The 18,536-nt window shown below is 37.2% G+C and overlaps 2 protein-coding genes across 2 annotated transcripts in view; both read right to left on the reverse strand.

The window, feature by feature from the left end:
• LOC306886286 (ras guanyl-releasing protein 3-like) overlaps positions 1-8,031 on the reverse strand; it is a 39,103-nt gene extending 31,072 nt beyond the window's left edge. The window contains exon 1 of the mRNA XM_079443265.1: positions 7,871-8,031. The gene's annotated coding sequence lies outside the window, so the exon portion shown is untranslated. The remainder of the gene's footprint in view (positions 1-7,870) is intronic.
• Positions 8,032-12,170: 4,139 nt separating this feature from the next.
• The window catches only part of LOC306886659 (latent-transforming growth factor beta-binding protein 1-like), a 91,910-nt gene continuing 85,544 nt past the window's right edge, over positions 12,171-18,536 (reverse strand). Inside the window, exons 30-34 of the mRNA XM_079443955.1 lie at positions 17,207-17,344; positions 15,537-15,704; positions 15,204-15,374; positions 14,943-15,092; positions 12,171-13,413 (exon numbers count right to left, since the gene is read on the reverse strand). Of these exons, the coding sequence (XP_079300081.1) occupies positions 13,241-13,413; positions 14,943-15,092; positions 15,204-15,374; positions 15,537-15,704; positions 17,207-17,344 (800 nt within the window). The 3' untranslated portion in view covers positions 12,171-13,240. The remainder of the gene's footprint in view (positions 13,414-14,942; positions 15,093-15,203; positions 15,375-15,536; positions 15,705-17,206; positions 17,345-18,536) is intronic.

Raw genomic sequence — 18,536 nt, forward strand, 5'->3', positions numbered from 1 at the left:
TACACATCTAACATTATAGTGCGTTGATAAAAGACACACCTGATTAAAAAATATATATTTTTGCTAATATTTAAATAATTTATTTTGGCTTCAAAAACAGTAACAATATAAAATCCATGAAGTTATAATATCATGCTTTTTCGATTTTCAAAAATTGTTTACTATTAAAATGTTTAACATTATATATGCAGAGAGAAAGTGGAAGGGAATGGTTTCTATAATAATGAGACAGTGAATATGATGAGTTAGGTCTCTGGACCCCAACATTGTGAAATTCAGCAAGAAGGCCTGCGAACACCATGTGGCACCAGTGAATGTGAGAAATATTCATTCTCATTCTCGTTCTCTCTCTTTCTCCCACAGTTCACTGATGCAGATGAAGGGATTGTTTGTCTAAAAGGCGAATGGACTTCCTTCTATTCAGGCCTTTTTCCTGTCTGTGTAGCAGGGGTCCCTGTGCCAGGCTAAAAATACTCCAAAACACACCGTAAACTGAAGCCCGGCACACAGGAACCACGTCACAATACACACGCGGCAGGGGTGGCGGTGACCACCAATCTATCCTTTTGTGTGTGCAAAAGGGGGTTTGAGGGAAAGAAAAAGATCATGAGCGAAAGACAATAGTCAGGAGTGTTATCGTTACTGTCTTTTTCTTTCTCCTCACTACTGCAGATTAAATAAAGGCAGGTTGTTTTTTTCCAGTCAGTGGCTTTTGAACAGGATGTCATAGACACACAGTGGATCTGCGTCACGTGGTTTCCGCCTCCCCCAAAATAATCAAGCCAGAGTAACTATAGCTTCAATAAACAGCATGACCTTGATCTGCTCTCAAATGAGAGTGACAAAACAATTGCAAATACATCAAACTCTCAGCCCGAACAACAGCGAGGGACATTAACGGCATGTTCAAACAATGGACAACCCCAATTCTCGACTTTCCCCCATTCTCTCTCTTTTGTTTCAAAGGCCCTCTATTCAAATGAGTGCCAGATATATTTAATATGACTACCACGTATAGAAATTCAGAGCCTATTTTTCCAGCTTCCATTCTTTGAGGGGACGAGCCCCTCTGGTTACCATAGTGAGGAGAATTTATTCAGAGACAACAGGACTTCCCACCCAGCAGGGTGTCATTCAATTGCCGATATTTACGGGCAGGGATTACTCACAGTTAGGATCACCCTCCCTCAGCCCCCCCCCCCCCCCCCCCCCCCCAAGTATGCCCTGCGAAAGCTTGCATTTTCCTATCTGTCTGGCCTGTTTTAGTGGGTCTGCTTGAGGTACGAGTTCTTCAATCTGTCTGTGGTTTGTATATGCAAGAATACAGGGGTGAAGACAGGTTTCAGAACGGAAGAGCTTTGCACAAGTAATGGCTTGGTAACACTAAACATGCAACAGCTGAATTTAACTCCAGTTTCTGGTGAGTCTCGCAGAACCACTAAATGATCAAAGCTCTTCCCTCAGGACTGCAATACAGTGAGATATATTCATAATTCTCACCTGCTCAGGATAGGGGTGTGTCATTGAAAATGACATTTTTGTGAAGAACTCCTCATCTAATGCACAAATACTATATAGGCACTTGCAATCCATTAGAGATGTATTATAGTGGCATTTGATGGAGATTTGACATATACCAAGGTACTGAATGTACTTTCCATATTCATGTACCAGGTTATTCATACGGCACTTAAAAAAAATCTGTCCAACACAAATTAATTACAATAATTAACTTGTCTTTAATGTCTTAATTGTTTCTCACAGACATCAAAAAGATCAAATGGACAGCAAACTGAGTATCTTCTCAGATTTTTCTGTAAAGAGGCATGTCAAATTACTGGAAGTTTAGAAAAGATCTCAGCAATGTTGCATACTGCACTTAGATTTTCCCAGTTATATAAATTTGCAATTAAAAGATTTTGATATGAACCCACATGTTTATCATCACATTCTTTGAAAACCTCAACATTTGGGCTTTGATAACATAAATCACACATTTTAGCATGCGATACTGTGTATCAACTAATTTGTTTCGTTTTTCTAAAGGATATTTTAGCAGAAACATTTATGAATCACATCTGACAACTTCACTAAGTATCTTATTATTACTGCAATGAAAGAGCAACCTAGTACATTTGAAGGCAGACTTGTTGGTACTTTTTTGTTAGTAATCAATTTAATCTAACTAAGGCTGATGATGCACGGGGCAACTTTTTGGTTAATGTTGCCATCAATGAGGTGCCAGGTGAGACATGGGGCCCACGAACGATATAAAGTATACAGATAGAAATTTGTTACCCATTCTCAGTGGGAAAGTGCCCAAGAAACATTGTTCAAAAAAAGTTGTCCGGCAAATTTGCCCGGTGTACATTCAGTCTTAACTGCATTACAGCATAAATTCCAATATTTTAGGGAACACACCACTGATTTCACATCATAATATGTGAACAGTTCAGTGAATCATCATTAAATGACGAAGTAGGCCATAGCAACATTGAAGGACACTTGTCCTTCCTCTCTCTCTCTCTCTTTCTCTAAATGTGTATGCGTATTGTGTGTGTGTGTGTGTGTGTGTCACTCTAGCAGCTGTTTTTCTGTCCTCCTTCCAGTTCATTCAAAAGGGATGCAGACCATCTTGTTTTGTCTCATCGAGTCTAAAAAAGAACTAGCTAAACAAAAACAATGAGTACATATCCTGCTCCGCCAACACAGTTTATTTCACACTCTGACAGTGTTTGTTTTAAACAGCTATGTGAACATTAGCATTGGGCTATTGTTACTGATGTGTGCTGTGTCAGTAGACAAGAACAAAGCGTATGAAACCTCTTCATAAAGTACTGACATTCCATCACCCTTCTGAGAAAGCTGTTTCAGAATAATAAATGTGAAAAGACCGATTTATATTTATATTTAAGTGTACTGCCTCTTTCACTAATTGTTATGAGGTTTGTGTCACATGAAAAGCTGTGGAAGATTTGAGGTCATATCTTTGATGAAACCATGACTCCCTTGTCTAAGAATCCCGTTTACCAAACATTTACTTGGATTTCGCAGAAACATTCTTTGAAATTCCTTGAAACTGAAATGTTGAACTCCTCGGAGCTGGATTGTTTTGTTGTTCAGTAATCATGACTAACGCATTTATCCAGGCTTCACACTTACAAAGCACGTCCATGTAACTCTCGTCGAATGCTATGAAAGTCTTGGATAATATTACACATTGTAAAGACCCGATAAACACTTTACTTGTGTCTTTTCGTGGAGGTAGATTTTGTGGCTCTCATGAAAGCTGTAGCTAATGTGTGACTGAATGAATTCATGCATGCTGTCTGAATATGAGGAAATGGTACAGGTGTACTTTACATACATATAACCCTGCATTATGCTTGCACTGAATGACACTAGCAGTAACTTTTGACTGAATAGTTGACAGCTGAAAAAGAGGACAGGTCACAGAAGCTATAGAAAGACTGATCCAGGATCAGGGATCAAACATTTCTGATGTGAGGTCAGCAGGGCAGGCAAGACTTCTGATGGGAGTAAAGTGCTTTTTGCTGTAATTCACTGCCATCTGGTTCAACTATGAACACTAGAAAGTGTGTGAATTTCTGTACCTGATTTAAAATTAGAAAGAGGAAGACTAGAGTGAAAGATTGAGGAAATTAAAATTAACACTATTTCCTCATATTGTGAACAATTCATTGGTGCATGTCATTCTAAAGAAAAATAGTTTGTCTTCACCATCACCATCTTTAATCAAAATATAATAACTTCCTTTTTTAATGAAACCATTTTCCTTTTTCTGCTGACATCACATAGGTTGTGTGGCAATTGGATAATTTTAACCAATAGCCAAATTGCAATTTATGCACCATTTTAGCAAACTTGAATACGGTCTAGCTTCATTCCACTTATTCCTTATGGATAGAATCAAGTCATTACACATTTTTCTTGCGAAAAAGAAGAAATATGTAAAATTACTGAAACAAAATGAGTTGCAGATGGCATTTCCCATACAGACTTTAAAGTACAATTATAGTTCACCCCAAAATCAAACAGATTTGGATACATTTAGCATTACATCAATTGCTTCATGTAATGGGGGTGCCGTCAGAACGAGAGTCCAAACAGCTGATAAAAGCATGAATCATAGTCATAAATTAACATTTTGTAAAGTGGAAAGCTGTGTGTTTGTAATTTACACTGAAAACTTTACAAGACTTTAATTCATGGACTTTACTACTACTTTACTTCTATTGTTGGTTTGTTTTTATCAGCTACTTGGGTTCTCATTCTGACGGCACCCATTCACTGCAGAGGATCTGGTTCATTGGTGAACAAACGATGCAGTGCTAAATTTCTTAAACATTGACTTACGTACACATGTATTAACCGAACAACTTTGTGAATATACTTTTGCAAGGCTAGTTACAGAATCACTCTGATATGGACAAAAGATAGACATGCAAGCACATACGCAGCAGGGCACAAAAACACATTGACACGCTTGCTCTATAAATAGTCTGCCATTTCACTGACTCACAACCGTACTGCAAATAACACTGATAAGACAAAGATGGTTTAGAAATATAAACAGCAGGTAAAAAGGCACTATGAAAAAAAAAATTATGAGACAGCGTATGAGGGAGAGTATAGTGGAGTGAGACAGTGAGGAAGAACCATCCATGTTACAGACACCTGCCTACACTTGCCGTCATAGACTGTGTAACTGCAGAAACAACAGCTCTGTGAATGAGTGTGTGCGTTCGGCGAATACATGAGTGCTAATGTGTTAACAGAGCTTAAATATTACTATCCGCTGATCCGACCCACAGATTATCAGCACACTGGTTATTATTTACACCTTGATTAATAGGCCATCTAAATGCCAACTTCTATTGTTTGTATAGGAAGTTTAATAACTAATCCTAAATGAACAACATTATTTACTATATTTATCAATGTTAAAAATAATGATTTACTTCATCATTTAGACCTCATCATTTTGACAAACATAGTCATTGATTCAAAGAGAGAAGCTGTTGTACAACAGTAATTCAACATCTTGTAATTCAAATTCAGATGTTCACGTGTGATTAAATGACTAATTACTGCACAGGAATACATACAATAACTATTTAGAGACACTGGACTTGTGGGCAGCTCTAAATAAGGTCCTTACGAGCCACAGGTTAATGCTGCAGTATACATGACCTCTTCTCAGCTATTTGCTTTATGGAAAACTTTATGAAATGATGATGAATAACTGTGATTTTTCCATTAATGCATTGGCTTGTAACACGGACATGGTTAATAAAACCAGTGAGCTGCTGAGATAAACTGAAAGAGAGAACGCATGCATGCATGTGTTGGAAAGAAAGAGTCAGTGTGTATCAATGTGTGTGAGTGGGATTCAGAGAGAACGTAGATGTCCTTGGGCCACGATCGTCCCTGTGACTTATGAACAAAAGTTGAAACTACAACAACATTTGCAATGCAACATCTGAACAGACTGCAATGTGAACTGACTAAAATCAGCATCAATAAATTTAAATAAGTATGTTTTAAGGAGCTACACACTTACAGACGTGATAATATAAGCTAATTATTACTACAGACTAACCCAAACTGTAACCTTAAAAGAAATGATATTACTAATTAATCCATATATATATATATATATATATATATATATATATATATATATATATATATATATATATATATATATATATATGGATCACCCTGCTGTGGCGACCCCTGATAAGAAAGGGAGCAAGCCGTAGGCTATATATATATATATATATATATATATATATATATATATATATATATATATTTGGCACGGTACACAGATGTCACGGTTCGATACGATTTTGGTACAACAGGGGAAAAAAAATAAATCTACTATGCTCAGTTTCTTTTCATTTATTTTGAACAGACAGTAGTGCAAATTAAAAAAAATTCCATCTTGATGTGAAAATACTAAATATTATTACATGTTATATATATAAAATCTGTTTTGTTTTCATTTTAAGTGTACACAAATAAAAGCAGACCTTTATACAGTGATTATTAATAAGACAATAAGTGTTTAAAGTTGATTCTGCTGGTATAAGGAAACAGTTGAAGTGATCGCGCCGGAGCGTGCACACACACACACACACACACACACTCTACGCAAACAAAACAAAAAAACACACATCCATTCCAGCATTGCTAACTTGAAAGCGCAGTTGGTACTTTATCAAAATAAAATACAGTGAACCAAACATCACAATTGGAACACGACTGTAGTACAAAGCTTATCATTTACATAATAAATAATAGTTTAGCATTCAGATACGTTACATCGCAAATATGGAAATATTATGAAATATTTGGATTTGTGACGAATGAGAGCGGTAGGATACACGAGCACAAAGGATAAGGCTAGAAGGGATATGTATGGTGCTACATGGCATTCGCTGTTCTTCTGCTGGCGGTTATCAAACAGCGTTGCATTGTGGTGAATTGCCTGTATTCGTCGTAAGGCCTCATGCACCGAACCGAGATGTCCGTACCGTGACGGTTCGGTACGAATACATGTACCGTGCCACCCCTAATATATATATATATATATATATACAGTGCTTGAAGTGGAAAAAAAGAAGTGCAGGTACTCACCCGACCCCCCCCCCTATTTATTTGTTTATTTAAATAAATAAATAAGTACTTTTTAATAATTCACAGTGTAGGCTTATGTATAGTGCCACAATAAATCAATCAATGATTAAATAAAAGTTTTCAATACAAATTAGCACAAGTCAAGCCGCAATACCAAACAGGACCACAGGGAGACGCCAAAGACCACTAAATCACCTGCCTTTAATATACGGATCCATTCAGAATAGCTAAATCATAATCAGCGTTCATTATAAAACACTTGCTTTTAAGCCAAATACACGCTGAAAAGAATAATTTTACTGACATCTGGACGTGAGTCACTATTCTCTCCGTAATCGCTGATTAAATCGGCCGTGTTTTCTCTGCATTAGCGCTGTTTTGAGCTTACTGTTTGAATTCGTTCACTAGATCCTTGGACTTTCCAGGAGTTTACAGTTTAAAATGATGTGATTGCAAAAGCCTGCTTCTTTTCAATTTAAAATATGATTTTCGTTATAAAGTACTGATTCAATTTAGTAATCAATAATGAATTATTATTCTACTACTCCGCGCGCCTCCCCTACATGCTCTCGCACTAAGTATTATTATTAAGTAAGTTTTTTTTAACTATATTTACTTTATGATATATATAATTTTATAGAATAAAAAATAAAAATATATAACCTTATCACCAAAACTTTTGTGTCAAACATGTCGCTTACAAATTTAAAAGAATACATGCACAAAAATCACACCTGCATACAATACACACACACAACATGATGGTCAGGCTGACCTACTATCTTCTAACAGACACTGAGCAGCCCTCTGATCATCTGGACTGACAATTAAATATCAGTGTTTCCCTAACTGGCTCCGTTTATCACACAGACACACTGCAGCACGACAGCACAACAGACAACAAAACATGATACACCACCAGAAAAGTTTGTGACCTTGGAATTCCTCTGTCAAATCTCTCCGGCTGCAACATGTTTGCGTTGAGAGTGTAAAGTTGCCTTCTGTACCCTTCAGATGATCACAGTAACACCATCTGACTACAGACTACAGACATTTTGATTGTGCAGAGTGTGTGAACTTCACAATCAAACCAAACTAATGTCCAACACGCCACAGTTTATCATTAGTTTGTGTATAACCACTGAACCACTGGCTTTAAAAAGGAGTGACAGTCTGTTATGTGATCAAATGAAAGAGATCTTACCTGCCTGTGCAGATCACTGGAGCTCTTTTGACTCAGCATAGGTGTGAATCATGCAGTGTATCTCTCTGCAAGTTCATGCCTCTCTTAACACGAAAGAAAGAAAGTACTGCATGTCAGATGCACCAAGATCAAAGCGCACACAATCAACAACAGTGTGGTGTGCAAGAGCCAAGCATGTGATACTGACCCCACACAGATGCATGCTGCCTCTCTCCTCCCTTTGCTTTCTCTGGCCCTCCCCCTTCACTTCCACTCCTCTTTCACTCAGTCCCACCCCTCACTTCCCTTCGCTCTGTTTCTTTTCACTCCATCAGTCAATCATTCTGTACCTTTCTCCCCCCTTCACCCCTCTCTTTCTATCACACACACACACACACTTCCAGTACATAAATTTGACAATAACAAACAGAAAGTAATGGCATCCTTGCTGGATTGTCCTTGAGCTAGTCTTGACAAATAATCATTAGTGACAAGTAGGCTACTGTATAGTGATGGTATTAGATTATGATAGCATACATATATTTATTTATATACTATATAAGTACTATACTCATATACCATGGTATTATGTACAAAATTAATAAATGGTTTATCTCAGCTCACCTGTTTTAGATGATTTAGTTGCTCTCTCAGGTCAGTTCACTGCCTTGCTTTTGTGTGCTTTGAAAAAATATTTACAGGCAAACTGAGTAATGCAAATAAAGCACAAATATTATATAATACATATTAAAATATTCCTAAGATATGCAAACAGATCATTGGACAGTAAATATCGATTTCGTTTACAATTGCAATGTATAAAACTATCGACACAGTGACAATACTATACTACAGTTACATAACAGTCAAAGTATGTAACGTTTTCGGTGAGAAAAAAAAACTCTTATTGCAGACAACAATAAGCAAGCCATTAAAAAGTTTACTTTCCCGAAAACTATCAATCAACATGCCTGCTACTGTGAAGTTTCACCATTTGTTTTGAGCTACCTCCTGACAACATTTACTTAGGGCTGGGAATCGATTTAAAAAAGAATCGATTACGAGGTGTTGGGAATCGACAGTTGATTCCAAAGGTTAGAATTGATCCCATCAAGAGGAATCGACTCCTCATTCAGAGCTTTTTTCAGTTCAACAAAGCTTATCTATGGGTGCCTCTCAAACGGAGGGCTGCATCCTACAAAGGCTGCACACATTTAAATTCACGAAAATAAACTGAAAGGAAACGAGTCGGTACTGAGATGATCTGAATTTGAGGATGCAGCCTTCTGTTTGAGAAGCACTCGCCTCCTGCTCGATATAAGCCGTAATTACAAGAGTTGTGAGATAAAGTATCATTATTTTTTATCTAGAAAATATCTATTTAATTTTTATATTTGTATTACCCTTCACCTCATGCTCGCTAAAAGTGATTAGAAGTCTGATTCGTTTCCACGAAAATGTTCTTTCGGATAGATAGTTTTAATGAACCAGATCAAAAAACAAGACAAAAAAAGAAAAAACGATTCAGAGGTTATTTTACGGTGGAACTGACTTATGTTGTTCACAATTTTGAGCGCTGCACGACAGAAGAGACCATGACGTGATCGATCGTCTTGATCTTATTTCCATCTGAAATACTTGTTTTTTTCTCTATCAGCCAATGATAATTCTACAGCATCAGTGGCCGAGAGCGTATCTGATTGACAGATAAATCATGAGTGTCAGTGTTATTGTTAATGTTCTGGTTATTTTGTTTCAATGTACAGTTTGTTAATTTTATGCAAAGCATACAAAGTAAACTTCAGCATTCAGCTGAACTGCGCACATTTATTTTAGACACTTCATGTCTTGTTCAATGCTTGCGATAAATGCATGTCCCTGCTGAGCAGTGAGAGACTAATTTCACGGGCAAAGCAAACAAAATGACAATTTAAAAAATCTGAGCTATAAAAATGTATCATCATTTTTTTTTAAATAAAGCTTCATATTATGAGAATTATACTTTTTATGACCTTTATATCCTGCAGTCATGGCGAGATTAAGCCCGTTTCCACCACTGAAAAAAAAAAAAAAAAAAAAAAAGTAATTGCGACTTTTTCATCTCACAATTCTGACTTTTTTTCTCAGAATTGCATGATATAAACTCGCAATTGCGAGACATAAAGTCACAATTCTGAGAAATAAAGTCAGAATTGCGCTATATAAACTCACAATTCTGACGTTTTTTCTCACAATTGCGAGATATTAAGTCACAATTACGAGTTAAGTCAGAATTGTGAGATATAAAGTCGCAGTTCTGAGAACATATTTGTAACGGAGCCGACGAGACGAGAGACATGCGGATCCATTTGCAAGCTTTTATTAATAAACATAGTCAAATAACAGGCAGGGTCAAATCACGTGACAGGTAGGGTTAAGAGTTCCATGGTGGGTCCTTGGGCTGTGACAAGGCTACTAGAGCTTACAGGGAGCTCGGGTAAGGTTTCTGGGATCGTAACTGGACTAGTGGGGCAAAAAACAGATTCATAGATAGGAATGGCACAAACACATAGTTCAACATCAGACACAATGCATAAATCGGGACCGTTCAAATTCAGACTCAGCAACAGCATTAAGACAGACAGACAACTCAAACAAGTTTAGATTCCTTGACGCAAACAGGCAGGACAGACAGTTCAAAACCAGATACATTAGATGAGACTAGACAAATGGACAGTTCAAAATCAACCACCATGGTTGATTCAGCACAGGACGAGAGTTCAGAGATGGCCTCCTCGGCCAGTTCAGAACAGGACAAAAGTTCATAAGTGGCCTCTGTAGCCACGACAGGACAGGTCGAGAATTCAGACCCATCCCTGGTTCTGCAGCGGTTGCTGCCACCTCTGGAAGTTCTACAGTGGTAACCGTCTCCTTGACCGCAACATGACAGGCTGAGAGTACATTGCTGGGCGCCACCACCATAAAAGAAGCTGAAGCGAGCACTGCCGCTTCGGGGGGTTCTGCTGCATGTGCCGCCACCTCTGGAGAAGCTGCAGCGGGTGCCATGGCCTGGTGCAGTTCAGATGTGGTGATTCGTGACAATATTAGTCTTTTTCAAAATTGGGATTCATAAATCAAAATTGCGAGTTTATATCTCGCAATTCTCACTTTATATCTTGCAATTCTGACTTTATAACTCGGAATTGTGACTTTATATCTAGCAATTCTGAGAAAAAAAAGTCGTCCGAATTGCAAGTTTATATCTCGCAATTGTGAGAAAAAAAGTCAGAATTGTGAGTTTATATAGCGCAATTTTGACATTATAACTCGCAATTCTGACTTTATATCTCGCAATTCTGAGAAAAAAACCTCAGACTTGTGAGTTATCGCGCAATTCTGACTTTATATCTCGGAATTCTGACTTTATATCTCGGAATTCTGACTTTATAACTCGCAGCTGCAAGTTTATATCTCACAATTCTGTGAAAAAAAAGGCAGAATTGTGAGATAAAAAGTGCAATAACCTTTTTTTTTATTCATTGGCGGAAACAGGCTTCCATAAGATGAAAAAAAAAAAAACAAGAATCGAAAACAACAGAGGAATCCCATCGATTCCAGAATCAGGAATCGGACTCGATTCCAAAGATGTCGGAATCTTACACCCCTACATTTACTTGACCAATGGCGTTGGCTATGGGCGTGGTTATCTGTTTATTCGACCAATGGCTGACGGGGCGTATTTCTGGAAATTATGTTTATATTTTCAGTCCCGTTCAGTGGCGGTAATCGTACAGAAATCAAATACTTAAGCTTTAAAAGTTCCCTGAAGTCATTTTTAATACAATACGCGGTGTGATACAATCCGCGGTATGGAAGTACTGTCGGTTTCACCTACCCGGATGAACGGTCTTCCTTACAGCGTCATGGACTGTACAATACAGCATACAGCGTTCCAGAGAACAGTACAATAATAGGTCATTACAGCCCTTTTGACATCAAAGCCATTAGTTAAATGTGTGCCATTGGTTTCTCATTGAGAAACAATTGATGTGAATCATAAATCACCTGACTTCTCAACATCATGGCTCAAAAACAGGTGAGACAAAGGATGATTTCTATGGAACCTTGGAACAGAACAATTTACTGTGAATCTACTGTATTTGTTATTTCAAACTTTTTTCTTTCTATTATTCAAGGTGATGTAATGTTATTCTGTGGTGTGTCAGATTCCATCCATTGTATTAAACATTGTTTATTCTTTTCTGTCTGCAACAGACAACCCATTTTTGGTCACAACCCAGTTGAGGAGAACCCATATTTAATGTAGACACACAGCATAGATAAATGTGTATAAACATCACCATCTCTGATTTATTTAAAGACTTTTAATACATTATATGGATATTCAGAAGATATTTATTCATGTACAAATTACAAATGCATAGTTTTTAATCAACTCTTCAGTTTAAATGTACAAAAAAAAAAAGAAAGTGAAAAAAAAAATCCCACGGCTGTTTAATAGCAGCTTTGCAACCTGGCAAGACATTTCGCCAACTCTATCAAATGCAGTAAAAGATTTTTGTTAAAAAAACAACAACAAAAAAAATACATAAAGGCACTTCATTTTTATTATTTTCTTTTCAAAGAAACACAATTTCTAGAAGAAAGGTGAGGTTAAAGGTCATGCCTGCTCCACAGGGCAGACATCTGCAGTGGACTAATGTCCCAGACACAGAAAATTAGCTGGTGTCTGTCATTAATACAAAGCAGCTCGTATAAAAAGCTTATTTTAAAGACTTGACACTGAAAACATTTTTTGCTGTGTATGTTTCCTATGAATCTATGAACTGAAGGTTTGTGGTGTGGTCTGCCTCGCTAAGACCTTAAGAAATAAATGTGAAGTATGAATAGAAAAGAAAAGAAAAGAAAAGAAAAAGAAGAGATCAAGAAAAAACAGCCAATAAATGAATTCAAAACAGAAAAAAGGGAAAAGACACTAAATAAAATCAAAAGAAGAGATAAAAGAAAAGAAAATTGGAAAGAGAGAGTCTGGCTTTTGCATTAGTAAAATATCCACACGCTCGGTGCCTTTGACTGGGTTAAAATAAAGCAGTCCCCCAGCTTAAGGTCATAGGGTTTGTCAGTTTGCTGAAATATCACCTCTGCTATGTTCACACCTAGAAAATCTTTCTACTTCCTAATACAGTAAAAATAATAAACTTACATAGACCAATAAAACAAATATTTTATACAGTTCTCTCATAGACACCATAAGATAGCACATTAAACTCTTCATCTCAAGTAGGACTTTTTTTTCTAGTTTCGATTTTGGGTGTTTGTTTTATACAGTGCAGAGTATATGGGCCTTGATTAAATAAGAGTGTTTTTATTGTATCTTGCGCCCCCTGCTGGTCACTCCGTGCTCGTGCTGGTTGCATTCTGTCTTTGGGGCACACAGTAGTTGTGCTGGGCGGAGTGGACAAATCCTGGCAGACACACACACTTATATGAGCCTTGCGTGTTGATGCACTTGCCGTTTTTACAAAGAGACATCTTTGTATTCAGCTCTGAGCATTCATTGATATCTGGAACACAAAACACATGCTGTCAGAGAAATAGATATCATGTTTGGAAAGCAGCTTCACCCTCTTCTAAAAGAATTGAATAATGATTATTTGTCATTTTATTGCTAAAGCAAAATGTGCACTTTAATTGGCAATTTAATTGTTTAACTGTTGTTGATTTAATGACTTTAAGCATCTTTTTAGGCATAAAAGTGCAATCCAATAATTAGAATTAAACAACACTAAACAAACAAAAATGTGGTAACATATTTCATTCATTTATTTTTATAAAATGCTACTGACAAACTGTTGAACTACAGATTGTCATATAAACCCGTCAGAAACTACAGTAGACTGATTTAAGCCTCACGGTTTTTGTTTCACTTAAAAAAATTAAAAAACTTATAAAAGTCATTTATTTATGAATCAGACTAAATTGGTCAAGCGGTATATTTGATTCACTAAAAGAAATAAAGATTCATAAGAGTCATTCACTTGGGAACCGCAATACATTAGTTGTGCGTTATGTTTCCGATTGACAAATTCATAAGAGTCATTCATACAGAAACGGACTACATTAGTTGCAGAGTATGTTTTGTGTTCACTTAAAAGAACCGAGTCAATTCGGGAATCACAATTCTCTGGTTGTACGGTATGTTTTTAATTCACTAAAAATAACCGACTCTTATGGTTTGGAAATCATACCACTCTGGTTTCATGGAATGTTTTTGATTCACTAAAAATAACTCATTCATAGAGTCATTTGTTTGGGAATAGGACTACACTAGCTTTGTTTTTGATGCGTGACACACACACACACACACACACACACACACACACACACACAGTAAAAAATCATGACTCATAATAGTCATTGGTTTGAGAATCAGGCTATTCAGGCTGCGCAGTATGTCATTTGTTTGTGAATTGGACTATGCTGATTGCTAGGTTTGTTTTTGATTTAATAAATAAATTGACTAAAAGCGTAATTTGTTCCAGAATAGGGCTGCACTTTGCGCTGTAGACTCTGTAACAGTGTTGCGGTGTCACTGAATAAATACCGCAAGTAACTCTCAGAGTATTTTAGTATGGTACGTTGGAGGAAAAATACATGTGCAAGAACCATTAACGCAACCGAATGTCATTCTATTATTTCAAAAGAACAATTTATACTGGTTCTGAATAAGAACCACTTCTCGTTCCCAACCCTAATAGCCACTCTGTGCCTGGGCGTATATCTGCTCAGTCATGCCTCATTTCAGGAGATTAGTCATGATAATCACAATCCGTGACAATTTAAGAAAAACACACCCTTCTCTAGTAATGAGAATTTTAAAGTTACATTACAGACAAGGTTTTGAATCACTTCCAACCTTCAGAGGTTTAAGCTCTAATAATATACACAAAACAAACCAAATCACATATTAAATAACTACATACTATTGATGATTATTAATAAAAAAACAAACCGAAAAGTAAACCTGAGCTTATCCCACCCACATGCTGATCCCCTCATCATGTGACACATGTGATCATGTGCTGTTGCTCACCCACGCAGGCCATGCGAGACATGTCGAGTGTGTATCCATCGAAGCAGTCACAGGTATATCCCTCCTGCACCCGCACACACCGTCCATTCTCACATCCGTTCAGTACACCGCACTCCTCTGCTCGCAGCCCTTCAAATGCATCATATGGATCTGAGAGACAGAGGTTTAGAAAACATGAATGAATGTGTGTGAATAATGACAATCAATAAATAAACAAATAATAATTTCAACTATTTCTTTAAGGTGTATATTTGTACTCACTTCTTGGTTCTTCATAATCTTCATAGAGGGGCAGCGTGTCGTCGGGATTCAGAGGTCGAGAGTCATATTCAGGGCCGTATTCAGTGACTGGGCCAGCAACCAAAGCATCCTCACCATACGGCTGACGGGGGCCACCAAACTGACGGATATTACACATAGTGGCATAGGCCTCTGGATGAGAATAAAAAAGAGTTTTGTTTTGCTTTCTTTGGTTTTGTGTTTGCAGGTTCTTTGTGTCTGCACTAATTTGAAGAAAGAGCACACGTCTTGAGGTATCATATTTACAAATTAACTCCAAAAAAACAAAGCTGCTCCAGATTTTTTTATTTATACCTGTATTTTTCTGGGGGCAGAGAGCACAATCCATGCCCCAGGCATCTCCGTATAAACAGCAGCATTCTGTGAATGTGGTCTGTAGATTGGCAATGGGCTTTGTGCAGGTCAGCCTTTCCGTTACGGTCTCCCAGCAAATACCTGGGTACACATCAGTTTCTCTTTGCCCTGTAAATACACAAGTTTCAACCAAATTAAACTTACAGAATACTGATATACACTTAAAATGAGCAGAAAAACATGCCCTTGCAGAAAACTACCATTAAGTTTTCAGTTAAGTTTACAGACATTTCCTTCAACCTTAAAACACAAAACAATGAAATGCATAAATCAAAATGTGCAAAGCACCTGTGAAAACTCAATAAAAAATGAATGTGTCTTATTCTGACCACCCTCTAGATGGCAGTATGACACTATTTTGAATAGCTTTGAGCTCAAGACAAGCAATGCAGTTCAGAGATGATTAAATAATGATATCAGAAACATTTAATAACTCCACTCCGCGCTCACTGAAATCAGATACACCGCTAAAGTATTTCAGTATCACAGTTCTGTTCATAGGCCTATAATAAAAAATAAAATAAATAAAAGATTGTTTCAACGTGGCTTATTGGAACAAACTTTTTTTTCCTACCACATGACAGATTTTTTTTCTACCACATGACAAGCCAGTTACATGGTTGCCAGCATTAAAAGGCATAATTGCTGCTTTTTGCAGTGCAATTTTTATTTTATTTTTTGGTGATGAAAATAGTACATTTTCGTCAGTTATTTTACCTACGGATCTATGCATTTCTTACAGATTTCTTCTCATTCGAAATCGGATACAGATGAAAGATTACATTTGTTTGAATGCATTATTGAGAGAGCGATTGCATGTGAATAAGTGTTGTAGTAGTTGTTTAAATCATGCTTTCAGCTCAAAATATTCAGTATCTAGAAGGAACAAACAAACTCCTTGAGAACTATAACTTCCCGCTCATGTCCATTGCCTTCATTCACATTCTTTCTGATTTGAGAGATCCTTCTCTATCAAGCTAGCTAAATATTTTAAACTTGTGAATTCTTGCTAAATATGCAGTTATATTGGCATGAATTGTACTGGTGATGGAGAGGTGGTGGAGCGCTCTTGGAGCGAGTGAAAACCACACCGCTCCGACTTTTAAAAAATCTGCTCCTTGCTCCATTCAAGATCACACCGCTCCACTCGTGCTCCACTCACATAGACTACTTTGGTTGTGAGTAGGCTAACTGTTGCTGTCATGACAGATCTATTTCAGAAGCAGCCACTATCAAAATAATCTGGCTGCCAACCACTGATTTAGAGCATTGTGTCTCAATCCAGCTCCTTGTGGAATTCCAACAATGTAGATTTTAAGTGTCTCGCTAATCTGACACACTGTATTCAGGTCATGGAGAACTTCACTAATGTTCTTATGAGATGAATAAGAAGGAGACATCCAATATGTGCAGTTCTGGGAGCCTCCAGGATTGAGAAACACTGATTTAGACAGTGGGATTTAAAGTTTAGGGTGTGAGATTTAAAGTGTGATTTTAGTGGCTTTAAGGTGAGTGTTTTTGGAGTGAAGGGCTTTAGAGAATAAGGATTTTGCAGTGTCGTAGGGTTTTCAGGTGCATAGTACTTTGTTACAATTGATGTAAGTCTTTACCTGCCACGGCGGGTAAAATGCAGTGAGTGCTGTCCGGTGCAAGAACCAGGGGCGGAGTGCAGAAACACTGATATGACCCATATGTGTTCATACATTTACCATCTTTACAGTTTGATTCATCCGCACATTCATCAGTGTCTGCAGAGTCCAGAGATGGAGAGAGAAACAGAAAATAAGCAGACTCCATGAGCAAGTTCAATTTGTACAATAGAGATGCAAAAAGAACAACAGTTTCACCAACATTCAGCAATTTGCAATATAACAAAAATTTATTATTTCCGAATGATTACAATTATAATCTACGATTATAATATCAATATTTTGAATTTACTTTTATTTTTACGTTTGCAGTTTTATTTTAATCTAACTTTAAATTTGAGTAATTTTGTTATGTGCTAGTTATTATTAGTTATTATTTTTTAATTTTTTTCAATAGATTTATTATTTTATTTTTTATTTCAGCTTTAGTTTTAGTAATATTTGTACTTCAACTTATTTCAATTAGTTGGTGATATTTCTCATTTTCATTGAAGTTTTTCTTCTAATATTAATATTTTATGTTATTTCAGCTTTATTTAATGAAAAATATTTTTAATAGTTTTATTTTCATTTCAGTTTTAGTTAACAAAAACACTGATAGGGAGACCACAGGTCCAAAGTGACAAATTGCTTTAGTCCAACTAAAGTGTATTTAAAGTGTGTGTTTGTTTACATAAAACCAGATGAACCCACAGTGAGTGGGTGCTCATATGTGTGTATGTCAGTGTGGGTGTAGTAAGTCAAATGACTGTGGCTACACTGAATATGTGTGTGTAAGGCAGTCAGGGGTGTGGCAGCTTTAAGGCAGTGCGGCCGGGCAAGAATCCATTGCTGTGGGTCTGTGGTTTGTGTGAGTGTGTGCATGTGTGTTTAGGCAGGCAGACAGCCTGCGGTGCACCATAGAGCTGCGGCCTGGATCACAACGGCTGTGCCGCCCTGACTGGTCGCAAGATGTAGCCCTTTGACCCAAGCTTACACACACATACAGTATAACCTGCTATCATGCTGAATGCATAATGTGGCCGCAAGCCACAAGCCGGCAGCTGCAGCAGGTTTAAAACTTAAATTTAAATCCAATTTAAATGTGTTGGCGTTACGGAAGGCCAAACTAGGACAACACTTACACCCATACACACTGTCTATTCAACATGTAAACTTGCATGCACCCACGCAAAAACACACATAAGCCTGTCATTCCAAGCAGACAAAAGAACACAGTGATAATTCAAGGCCAGAAAATCACAGGCAATAAACGGCTAAAGCTAAAGATTACTTTCTAACCTTTCTAAGA

Source organism: Barbus barbus (assembly GCF_936440315.1).
Source record: "Barbus barbus genome assembly, chromosome: 20".
NCBI classification, from domain to species: domain Eukaryota; kingdom Metazoa; phylum Chordata; class Actinopteri; order Cypriniformes; family Cyprinidae; genus Barbus; species Barbus barbus.